A 12582-nucleotide genomic window follows, 5' to 3' on the forward strand; every position below is an offset into this window, starting at 1 on the left:
AAACTGAATACTTATTTTAGTATTTTTTTTATTTTTATTGGGCACTTTCAGGATATTGTTAATTTTATTAAGCATTTTATTCTACTATGGTTTTTTGTCTGTAGACATTTGATTTAATTTTTCATAGTCAGTGCTATCTATCTCAAATTAACATCTGTATGACTGTATGTAAATAAAGGTTATGTTTGTAAATAATTGTCCACATATTTTATGTTATCTATATAATCCATACAAAATTGAAGTAAAGGGATTTTGTTTCAGTAGAATTACTTATTTATATTTATACCTGTTACCTCATGTTGTATCTGTTCTATCGTTTGCTTGGGATTATTTATAAATAAAATAATGCAACCTATTTTAATGAAAGTTAAGGTATTTTAATTAGGTAGACACAACAATTTACACACTTAAAATACAGCACTGTTTGTTAAGAACTTGAAATATTTACCAGTACACTAATTTCTTAACAAAAAATAAATTTTTAGGAGGAGGAAAAAAGTAACTGATAAAAAAAATTAAATTTATTGACATTAATTTTTTTATATCAAATATTTATTTCACTTTCTATGGACAGTTTTTGTTATTTACGTGCTGTGGATGAATTTTATTGAATGATTTTTTGGGAAGAAAAATTAAAATGCAAAATTCTATTTCCTTAAGTTATGTTTTAAAAAAAAACTTGAAAAATTCTTATTTTATGTATATATATATATATATATATATATATATATATACCAGTATACCAGCATAACTCTGTTTCCCATCATACTCTCCTGCCACTGCAAATGCAGTGGCTTCGTGCAAATGAAGCTTCCTGAGAACCAAACGCTCAGGAAGCTTCTTTATCCTACACATGAAGCCTTTTGATCATTTGTTGACTAATCATTGCACAGCATCAGTGATCTCATTTAAATCAAGTTTCTTCCCTCCCAGAAATTTCCTAACTGAGATGAAGTTGTCCAAAGGAACTAATTTGGGCTATGTGAATGGTGAGATAGTCCATAACTTAGATCTTGTAGCATTAACCAAGTAAGCAGATGTCAAATTGTTGCTCCTCTTAGAACAGATTCTCTTTATATTCTCTAGAAAAGGATTCTCTTTATATTTTAGAATCATACCATAATACGTAGTGATAGTTTTTTTTTTTGTGAAAAAGTCAATGTAGAGTATTTCCTTTAAATCTGAAAAGAAACTTTCTATTATTTTTTCAGATCATGATATTTCTAAATTTAAATAGTTTGAGGTAAAATTTTTAATATTTTCTTCTACGATTGTTAGTAATTTTTTATATAAAAATAAAATAGAAGGTAAACTGATATTTCAAGGAAAATATAGAAAATAAGTTTTTCAGTGCTCTTTTTTTAATTATTAACTTTAATTGTAATATTTTAAGTTACATCTTATACTAATTTTTAACATAGCTGCCCTCTCTGTTAATGCACTTGCTGGATATCACTTCCGAATGTTGTAGAGAAAATAATCCCTGAATGGAAAATATACTAGAAGGTAGAATGATGTTTAGCTTTTTTCAACTTAAAAATCTCTTCTTAGAACAATAATGGAATTTTTATGTTTTTTTCATTATTATTTGCTTTTAAGAATTGTGATTCCTATTCATGTAATGGTGATGAGTAATGGATGTACTCATACGACTTTTCTTAAAGTCATCTGTCAATCTCCTGCTACACTCGTTTCTTACCGTGAATAGTCATGATTTATGTTACCAGATTGCACTGTGAAAAATAAAATTTTTCTTTAAAATCTTTAATAAGTACCTTGCAAATTCTTTGCAGTTGCATGGACAGTATCTGCTGATGTGTAAGGATGCCCACTTCTTTATGTATCTTTTTTCCTTTGTGACATTAGCTTGATACTCAATAAAAACATTGACAAAGTTTTAGGGACATACCTTGAGCTCTGAGAGGCTTCAGAATAGATATCTCAGAACAAATATAGCGAGACACATCACTGGAAATTATTGAACAGCTAATTCAGTAGTGACTGAATTTTTTACCAAGTAGATACAGAATACAAACTCCCTTTATTATTTTTCAATCAATTTTTAACTTTTAAAAGCATGGTGGTTGTTCCAATTTGTATGATTTTGCTTAATGTGAAATTAAGGTTGAAAGAAGGAAGATTTAAGGAGTTAATGAATATTTGTATAGCTCTGCATTGATCTTGTTTTAAAAAAAAGGAGACTTCTGAAGAAATTAAGAAGTATGAAAAGATTGATACTTTGTTTAGACGTTCAAACAAACTGTATTATTGAATGTGATGATAATACATAGAACTTTAGCTAATAGTAATATTATTTTTATAGAGTAATTTAAAGAAAATTTTAACTAATGTCTTGTATATTAAACAGAAAAACCGAATATATTATTATTGTATTATCATAAGTATCTAATATCTCATTTATAAGTTCCAAATTTAAGTCTCTTGGTTACTTTACGATAACCCAGTATTACGATAACCTAGTAACTGTTTAGGAAGAATCAACTGATGTAGTTAATAATGAATTGCCCAACTTTTTTCATGAAATATTTGTATTTTGAAGTGATGTTTAATTTAATCAAGTATCTGATTAAATGAGATTTTATAAATATGTTATTTTGTAGATTTTGGTTTTTATTTAAATTTACACTTAATTTATTTTTTTCCCAGATGTCTTACTTTTTATGCCAGTATAAATATTTTGTCTGCCCGGTTGAGTATAGCGAGAAAATGGGTCGAATGACTATTGATTGTGATCCTTCTCCATTGTTCCGACCGCAAGAATATATTCTTCCTGAATTCTTGGCCAATGTAATGCAACTGGTAAGTTAATTTTTGTAATTCTTATAAAGTTAACATTGAGATTTTTTTAAATGTGTGAATAGTTGTCAATAATGCTTATCAGCTGTAATTATATTGTGATGTCTGTGGGTATAATAAATATGTAAACATATTTTCATATTGGAAAGAGCAGTAAAAAATACTAATTCATAAGGAAATAAATTAATATTTATTGATGTATTGAATTTTAATAAACTATGCTAGTAATACAAATAAAATTTGTGCTAAAAGTTAGAAGAAACACCTAAATAAATTAAATTTGTTGACTTATGAATTTTGAATACTCAAGTACTCACTGGGTTGTATCAATGTTCTGTTATTCATAATACGAGGCTTGACTGATTTTGCACTTATATGCGTAGCATGGGAATGAAATAAAAAATCAATAAAAGTATAATACCTCAGCTTCAAAATGCAGTATTTATTTTTCTATATAATCCCCATTTGCAACGTGTGAAAGTTTTCCAACGTGTGAAAGTTTTTGCATTCTGTCACTGAAAATTCTGGTGGTCTTTATTGGATCCATGTGGCCACAGTTTGTCGTCCTTCACCTCATCATCGATGGTATAATGATTACCTTTGAGATTTTTCTTGCTTCAAGTCACTTCAAGTGGAAGTGGCTTGAAGCCAAATCCAGCAAGTATGGCGGATGCGAAATAGGCTCAAACTTTACCTTGTGGAGAGCCATCAGAGAGTTTCTGTGGTACCCATCATGCACAGATTTTACGGTAACCCAACGGCTCGATAATATGGCCTACTTGTTCTTTAGATATGCCTAACTGAATAGTGATGCATTACTGGGTGATTTGCCGGTCACTTTGAAGCAAATTGCCTACCTCCTTTTGATGTTTCATCAGTCACAAAAACTGATCGTCCACTGTGTCCTCAATTGTCGCTTTACCAGCTTTACATTCGTGAAATTTCAATGCCCACCTATACACAGTATTCTTGTTGACAGTTTCACTACCGTAAACCGCTTTTAAACAATGAAAAATATTTGTAGGATTCACATTTTCTGCTATAAAATTCTATCACTGCACGCTGTTTTAACTGTGTTGACATATTGACCATACTGTATTCCATTTTAACTGCTATTGAAAACAAACCGGTGAATGGATTTCAACACATTATCAAGGTTTTGTAGTGGGGGATTTTAGCTATCATGTGCTGCCATGCCCGATGCAATAGTACCTTTTTGTCTCCGTGTAGTGTGCAAAATTTATCAGCCAAGCCTTGTACATCTGTGATTTACCTATTTAAAAAAAAAAATGAATACTGTATGCAAATGATATGACCTAATGCTAACATCAGGGCCCTAGAAATAAATATTTTTAAAGATTTACAAATTAATGACTGTTACCTCATTTATTATGAAGTAGTAAAAAAAAATTGACAAGATTTAAAAGAAATGTAGAAATGTCAATTTTTTTAGGTCAACGTCAAGTAGTCAGGGTCAGTTTTTGCTGACAGTTGAACATAGGATTCACACAAACCAGTACCTCATATAATAACCAGATAACTATTATGAATCTGTCAATAATGTTGAACAAAAACATTTCATCCAAGTACTAAAAAGTATTTTTATAGTTAAAGTAAACTCAAGGACAAAATTATTAATTTTTTGCATGAATTTTACTGTAGTGAATTTTATCTTTTTATTTATTTAGTGAATCTTTTTTTTTATTGTAGTAATAATTTTTTTGCGTGAATTTTATCTAATTTTACTACTCTATAAATAAATAATGAGGGAACTGTCATTAATTTGAAGATCTTTAAAAATATTTATACCATATCATTTGTATACAGTATTGATTTAAAAAAAAAAATATTACTGTGGTAAAATACAGATGTTTTAACATGTATTGATACAACCCAGTGAGTACTTTGAAGATATTAGTGAAAGATATTAGAACTTAAAAAAATAATTTTTAATTTATTCTAAGTTATTTTTAGTATTAAAAATAACACCACTTCACCAATTTTCATGGCAAAGTTGTAGTATCTTGGCCTTTCATGTGGGGGCCTTGAGTTCGAATTCCGGTCAGGCATGGTATTTTTCATACTACAAAATTTTATATTTCTACTTCTAAGCTTCAAAGCTTTTGTGGGGAATTCAAGCAAAAAAAAATTATATTATCTGAGACACAATTTTGCCAACCCTTTTCTAGAGAAAATTTATGAGTCAATTTTGTAAAATTTGTTGTCCATATTATTACATATACATATATGTTTACTGTTATTTTTATTTTATTTCTTTCTGTTGTTCTTTTTTTCACTATAAGGAACTTTTTGCATTTTTCTCTTCAAGTAAACCTGTTTCATTAATTTTTGTTATAAATTTATATTGCTTATTTACATTTAAAAAAAATAAATAAAAATAAACTGTGTTCTAATAATAATAAACATAACAAAATATAGGAGAGCTTATCTTGAGTTTCAAGAAAACATTCATTCAATAATTTATTTTTTGTGGGCTGATACTTCTGCAGGACTTAAACAACCGAGTTGTTGATGAAACAACTTTCTGCTTATCCTTATTATTATATGTGTGTTACATAAAATGTTGAAACAAGTAAGATGTTTGAACTACCTATTGAAATTGGAATCATCTGTTTTTTAGGCTTGAAAAACAAGATAAAAGCTGAAATTTATATCACTAACAATTATCATGTAGGTTTACTGAGAAACGAGATCAGGTAGTTTTACCATAATATCTGAAATTAGTGATGAGCAGTTGATCAAAAGTTTTTATGATAACATGTAATCAAATTCTGCTTGCAGTATCTTGTTATTTGTTGAGAAAATTCAGATAGGATATTTTTACTCTTTTTTGTATAATCTATTCTTAGCTTTTGACCATTTTCATCAGCTCAATAAGTCGGAAGTAATTTTTGGATGGGAAGTCACATTTTAATGACTGTATAGCTGCAAATGGAGAACATTTTGAACGTTTATTATAATAAAAATTACTGTACGTTATGAAATTATTTATTATCTATTTTTTTAAATTTAATAAAGTTTTTTCATATATTGACAACCATTTATATTTTTTTCCATGTGGGTTGCATAACTTTTCACTCGCCTGTAAAATATAATTATTGTACTATCATTCTACAGTGTCTACCAGATTGAGAGGGGACTAAGTAGAAGTCTGATACAAATTAAAAATTAAAAATCGTTTTTAAACCTTTTTCTGGGAACCTTTCAACCTTGTATATTTTTAATTTCATTGTATATTTTTATTAATAAATTTATTTAAATTATCTTACAGCTTGGTTACAAGAAGACTGTTACTTTATATCCATTTGTGCTTCACTCTTTATCATTGGCTGTATTTAGCTCAGTTATTGGGCCATTTGGTGGTTTCTTTGCCAGCGGTTTTAAAAGGGCTTTTAAAATTAAGGTAAGCTATCCTAGCAAATGATTTAATAAATATTTATTTATTTATATGTGTTAATATTAAATGTTTTTAATATCATTTTGAGCTCAGGTTTAAATTTATTGATTCTCATTTACTTTTGAGATTTTGACGGCCAGTGGAGAAATTGTGTTAGACTACCAAATTGTTAAGAATAAATTATTTTTATGGGCAGTTCTATTAAATTTAATTAGCATTCTATTAAAATGTTATATATATTTTTTTTTTTTTCTAGGACTTCGGTGATGTTATCCCAGGCCATGGTGGTATTATGGATAGGTTTGATTGCCAGTATTTAATGGCAACATTTGTCAATGTCTATATTTCCAGTTTTATAAGAACTGCAACACCACAGAAGTTATTACAGCAGGTAATTCATTTTTATTTTTTTTTTGCAAGATTTAAAAATGTTAATTATGAATTAGGCAAGAAATAATTTCGCCTGTTTATCAAAAACATGTTCTTTTGTTATTTATTTAAGGTTTGGCCTGCTCAGTGATTTTAAATAGCCGCAGTATTTATTATTATTTTTTTTATCAGTTTCTATCTATTTTAAGAAAGCTATGTAGTGCGGTAAATTCAATGTAATGTGTTTTTTAATCTATAATGTTTTATAAGATAGTAAAAGTAACATATGTGACTAAACACATGTTAAATAGCGTATGCAAGCATTATATTTTAAAGTAACTGATTAATTTGCCCAATTCTAAGTTATAAATAAACTGCCTAATTTTAGTGCATGGATTACTTTTACTGTTTTAGTAGTCCCTTTTTCAGTAGCCTTCTTTAAATTTGAAAATTACAACTTTAAAGTCTGTGTCCAAGTATACACCAAAAGATACCAAGTATAAATTAGTCATTTAATTAAAATCTGCAGATCTATGTACTTTTGTTCATGTTATTGTTATAATTCGTTTTATATTGAGTAAATTGATATTAAGTCCATTGGTATACTTGCGATTAAGCGCCAGTTATGTTATGATATTTAGAAGGTAGACCAACTTACCTCTGGGTTCATAAAGGAAATAGACAGTAGTTATTCACTGTTAGAATGAGATCGATGTTTAGAGAACTGTGTGATAGAGCTGTGATGTGGGAGAATGTAGGCACCTTGCGCTCTCAAAAGCAGACCACAATAGAGAGAAATAGGATATGTTTTCATTAGAGGCTTATTAAATGTGAGAAATTGAAGTTAGATGTAGGAAGAGTTTTGTGTGAAACCTTCAATGTTAGAGGTAGATGCTGGGATCATGCTTCTTCGAATAGGTTAATATGTTAGTTGAGAGTTGTAGGTTATGGTAGGCAGTTGTGGTTGGAAGAGGCTGTATGAAGTTGATAGTAGGTTTTGTAAATATACAGAAAAGTCTGCCAGGGCATTTGCATTGGTTGCATCCTGACAGAGGTCAAACTGATGCATGTTGTTATCAAGTTTAGAAGGTCTAAAAGCCCATCAGAGTTAGGAACAGAGGGGATGGTGTGGTGATCTTTACAAGGGGTGTCTTTCCCTACAGGGGTCATGATGGGTGTAAATATACCTGATATTCTTGATTAAAGAAAAGTAGATTTTGTTGATCATGTTTTACTTGAATTTTCATTTTCATGAAATTTCAACTGCCACAACAATTTTGTAAAGTAAATCTTTTATTTCTTATATTAATGAATTCTAGATTTTTTCATGTTCATATGATGTAATATTTATTGGTTACATAATTTTGTTTACATAGCTCAAAAATGTCCAGGTTTCCTGTCTCGATAGTTTTTACAGGTCCAGGTCTGAAAGTGTTAAGATATAATTTAAGTTTGTTTTGTGATTAAGAAATTGATGAATCCTGTTTTCACAAAATATAGCTTACTGTTCCAATCTCCTCAGTCATTTTTTTAAAGTGGTCTTTTTAGTAATGTATCCTTACATTTCAATATACTGATCCATTTCAACATTTAGTCAAATTTTATTTTTATGTTGATTGTTTACATACTTAATTTTAGATAATAACAATTATAGTTTTCTTCACTAAGTTCGTTGATGTTAAATTTTACTTATTGGTAGTGGAAATAGTTTATTGCCAGTAGAGTATTGTATGTGTTTTGAAAATATGATTTTGGTCACACTAATGTGATGGTGGTATTTCACTAAGAAAATTTTAATAAAACTATTTACTCGACAGGTATATTGTTTGTTGTCATATGTGTGTGACAATAGTCCTTTAAAAAGCCATAGGTCTATATCATAACCTGCATTACAAACTTGGAATTTGTTTTTTCACACTTTTTTCTAGTTAATTAGTGTTATTTGTGTATTCGGCAAATTTTGAAATTTTAATTTCATTTTATTTACACATTGTGTAAAAGTAATGATAAATTTAAAAAAACTGTTTTACTCTTGAATCTGAAAAATAACCAGTTGGAGATTTTTAAATATGGATTTTTTTTACATAGTTACTATAACTAAGAAAAAAAATATTTTAATTCACATACTATATGTAAACACAACTTATTTAGGCAATCTCACTTTTCTTCTCTGTTGACATGTGTGGTTGTTCTTCATTAATCAGTTTTTATTACGCTAATACTAATTACAACTCAATAAATTTCAAATAAAGGAAGAGCTAAGTCAAAGTGATTGTTATATTGTTTTTTTAATCTTTTTCCTTTTCATATATTTTATATTTAGAACATAACTTGTTAATTGTTTTTTTTTTTATTAGGCACTGATTTGCATGTACTTTTTTATATAATAATCTATTGTGTGTTCTGTTACATATGGAACAAATTTAATGAGAAAAGTTTAAATTCTGTGTTTGATAAAACAAAAAACAAATTGTAGTATCTTTCATCTCAGATGGAGTAAAAATAATAAAAAAGATAAATTTTTTTAAGGTCTATAATCTGAAACCAGAACAACAACTACAATTGTTTTATTCATTAAAAGAAACTTTGGAAAATCGAGGTATTCTTAGTGTGCCGTGAAAAGTTACACTGCAAATGAATTAAGTGTAAGTATATTTTTATTTTGCTTGAATAGTATTAAAATAAAATGTAAAGAATATAGAGGTTAAGTTTTTACATATCTCTTCTACTAAACCCTAATATTAAAGTTCATTATGTAGATGTTAGTATGATTTATTTAAAGATTTATATTTACAATTTTTAAAAAAAGATTGATGATTTCTCTTAGTAAATAATGTGAACCTACCTTTAACATTGTTACATATGATTATATTCTAAGAAAATCCGTAACCATCAGTATAGTTTTGTGAACTTACATGAACAAAAAATCAAAAACAAAGGAGTTAAATTCATTTTTTCCTTTATAGAATTCATTCCAGTCATTCTTTTGCCTGTGTTGCTTGTAAAGCAATTGGTGCACAAGAGGCACCCAGAGTGGGATTCCATTCTTTGAAAGTTAATATGTGTACTACGCACAGCCTGACCTTCTGGTAAACGGAGTGAAGGTATCACTTGCAAAGCTAAATATCACCTTCAGTGTGATGATTTTGACATGTGATATGGGAGCAGTATGTTTAGCTCGGTGAAAAGCCAATGGGATCTCTTTCATAAGCCTGGCATTGGATAAATGTTATATAAATACATATTTAGATAAATTTATATGTATGTATGTAAACAATGTTAGTATGAACCTTTTCTAAAGCTATGAATGTCGATGAAATTCTGTTAATACGTAATCTTAAAAGGATTAGGATTTTTTGTTTTATGTTCACTTTTTTGTTTTATGTTTTATGTCTTGTGAAGTTGAATCATTTATTTATCACTGTTAAATATAGTGTAATATAATTTCAATGGTGTTTTTTCAAGAATACACTTGGCATAATTTATGTTGTCATTTAAATCTTCCAAGTGAGTATCTGTCCACATAAATCATAGTTTATGAAGCAATATTATGATTGCAGTCCACACAGAAATAACAGCAAGAGTACAAGTGGCTTAAAATATACTGTTACAAAAACTCCTTTTGCCTAATTCATATAAGTAAATCGTGAACATATTTTCAAAATTTCTTTTAATATGTATATTAAACTACCAACTGGTTAATTATTTGAACTCAACAATTTTTTTAAAGAAGTTGTAAACCATATATATAACCAATAAACACAGTTGGTATGAAAGTTGACATATTTATTAAGGTTGAATAATGCTCATCTATTTAAAAAAAAGTCTGCAGTCTGTCAAGAATTTCAACCTTCATTATGAATTTCAAATAAATTGTAGAGCTCTATTTGTCATCAGAATAATTAACATGGAATGTATGATGTATATTTTGATAAGTTATGACCTAACAGTTTTTCTTAACATTGTTATATGGTTCTTTAAGATAGATTAGGTTTAAAAAATTTGTTTGTTAAAAATTTGATTATGCAAGACTGAATAAACTATATTCAAATATTTCATTAACAGCAATGGAATGTTATATACACTATTGATCCCATTAAAAGAAAAAAACATTTATATACCATTTTTTTAAATATTAGTACATACAATGTCTTGAGTCTCCAGAAACATTTACTGAATGGCTTGAAGGAAGTTATTTACCAATCGGAGGCATTATGAATGTGCTTAAAATTACATTGTAGTTAAAATTTGTTATTACACACAAAGTAGTTAGAGAATGTAGCTTAAATTAATATTATTAATATTCCAGTTTTAAAATAGATTGTTATATCAGACTTTTCCTTGATGATTTTATCGAATGAAGACTGTCTATTAACTTTATATTTTATTGATCATATGATATTCTTAAAGTCTCAGGTTATTATGAAAATATTACTGATATTTGGCTTACACTCAAAACTGTCAACCTTCCAACCATCCTGACACTGTAAACTTCCCGTATGAGTTATTTTTAATTGTATTGTGCTTATTTTTTATATTTTAACTTATTAATTTTGGATTAATGTTAGAATATACTTGTAATTTTTTACCCTTCTGATTTAATTTGTTATTTGAGTATTGAATTAAGTAATAAATTAGATTAAGTAGTTTTCTTTATTTTAAAGATCTATATACAGTCCTTTTTTTCTTTTTTAATATTTATTCAGTTTAGATTTTATGTAAGGTTTACTTATTACGAAAAGAATTCTTTTTTTACAATGCGTGGTTCAACTTGCTTTTGATCTGAAATCAATATTTCATTTTCATATTAAAGTTTATTTGTAAATCCATTAAAGTTATTATTATTCCTATTAACAAAATGAGAATTAGAATTACTGTAAAACATACTGAATAAATAAACATAACCTGTATGAGAATATAAAAATTATATAAGTATTGCTTTATTAAGTATAAAATGGATTTAAAGTTTTATTTGCCAATAAATTGAAAAAGTGTTTGGTAAAAAAAAAATATGAGAAGAACAAGTATGCATTTTTTCCAAATATCTATACAAAGATTTGATGTTAGTTATTAAGACAGATTGTAAAAAAAATTACTGGGATTCAGAAAAAACTTAAGAAGTAGTATTTATAAATTTTGAAAAAGCATATCTTACTATTAGAAAATCCTCCAAAATTTTGTAGAAATAAGGAGATATTAAGTTTACTGAAAGATAGTTAATATAATAAGATAAATTTATGAAAATTAAATCATTTAAACAGAAACAGAAGTAGGCAGAAAGTACTCTATTTGCAAACCTTAATAATACTGTAAAAGAAAAGTAAGAGATATTAAAAGCTTGAACTTTGTTAGTCGTAACATGATTTGGCAAAAGGAAAAAATGATATGTATGGAATAGGCTCCAATGTTGGGGTAGAATAAATAGGGAATTCGGATTAAAAATAAATATGAAGAAAGTAGAGGCAGTGTGAATAGAAATGGAAAAGGATACAGTATGAACAGAAATTAATGAAAGTAAAATTGATGATGATTTTGGGCGTTGGAGTGGAATCAGAAGGATGAATAGACAAAGTGTCAACAGAAGAATTAAAATAAGCTCCAGTATTAGTGAAATAGTTAAGGGTATAAGGAAGTAACTAAAGAATATAAAACATCTGTTGGATAAGACATATGAAATTTGTACGGTATGAAGCAGAATATCATTACTAGAAGATGTATTAGTAGAAAAATCATGGGAGATAGAATTAGACATATTATCATATGATAAATAACTGGATTGAAGTCTGTACCAATAGAATTAGAAGAAAGATGATTGAGATAGTGGGATATCTCAAAAGAATGACACTAGAATAGCCCAAAAGACTTAAAATTGACAGTAAATGATAGAAGACCTGTAGGGCATACTATAAAAAAAATAGCATGACTTATTGACAGAGAATATAAAGCAAAGATTGTCTGATGAAGCAATATAAAAGGAC

The 12582-nt window shown here is 27.8% G+C and overlaps 1 protein-coding gene across 1 annotated transcript in view; it reads left to right on the forward strand.

Moving 5' to 3' along the window:
* The window catches only part of Cds (CDP-diacylglycerol synthase), a 107962-nt gene that overhangs the window by 79769 nt on the left and 15611 nt on the right, over positions 1-12582 (forward strand). The window contains exons 7-10 of the mRNA XM_075377780.1: positions 2668-2820; positions 6110-6241; positions 6492-6626; positions 9134-9249. Of these exons, the coding sequence (XP_075233895.1) occupies positions 2668-2820; positions 6110-6241; positions 6492-6626; positions 9134-9223 (510 nt within the window). The 3' untranslated portion in view covers positions 9224-9249. The remainder of the gene's footprint in view (positions 1-2667; positions 2821-6109; positions 6242-6491; positions 6627-9133; positions 9250-12582) is intronic.

Source organism: Lycorma delicatula, chromosome 10, assembly GCF_047948215.1.
Source record: "Lycorma delicatula isolate Av1 chromosome 10, ASM4794821v1, whole genome shotgun sequence".
NCBI classification, from domain to species: domain Eukaryota; kingdom Metazoa; phylum Arthropoda; class Insecta; order Hemiptera; family Fulgoridae; genus Lycorma; species Lycorma delicatula.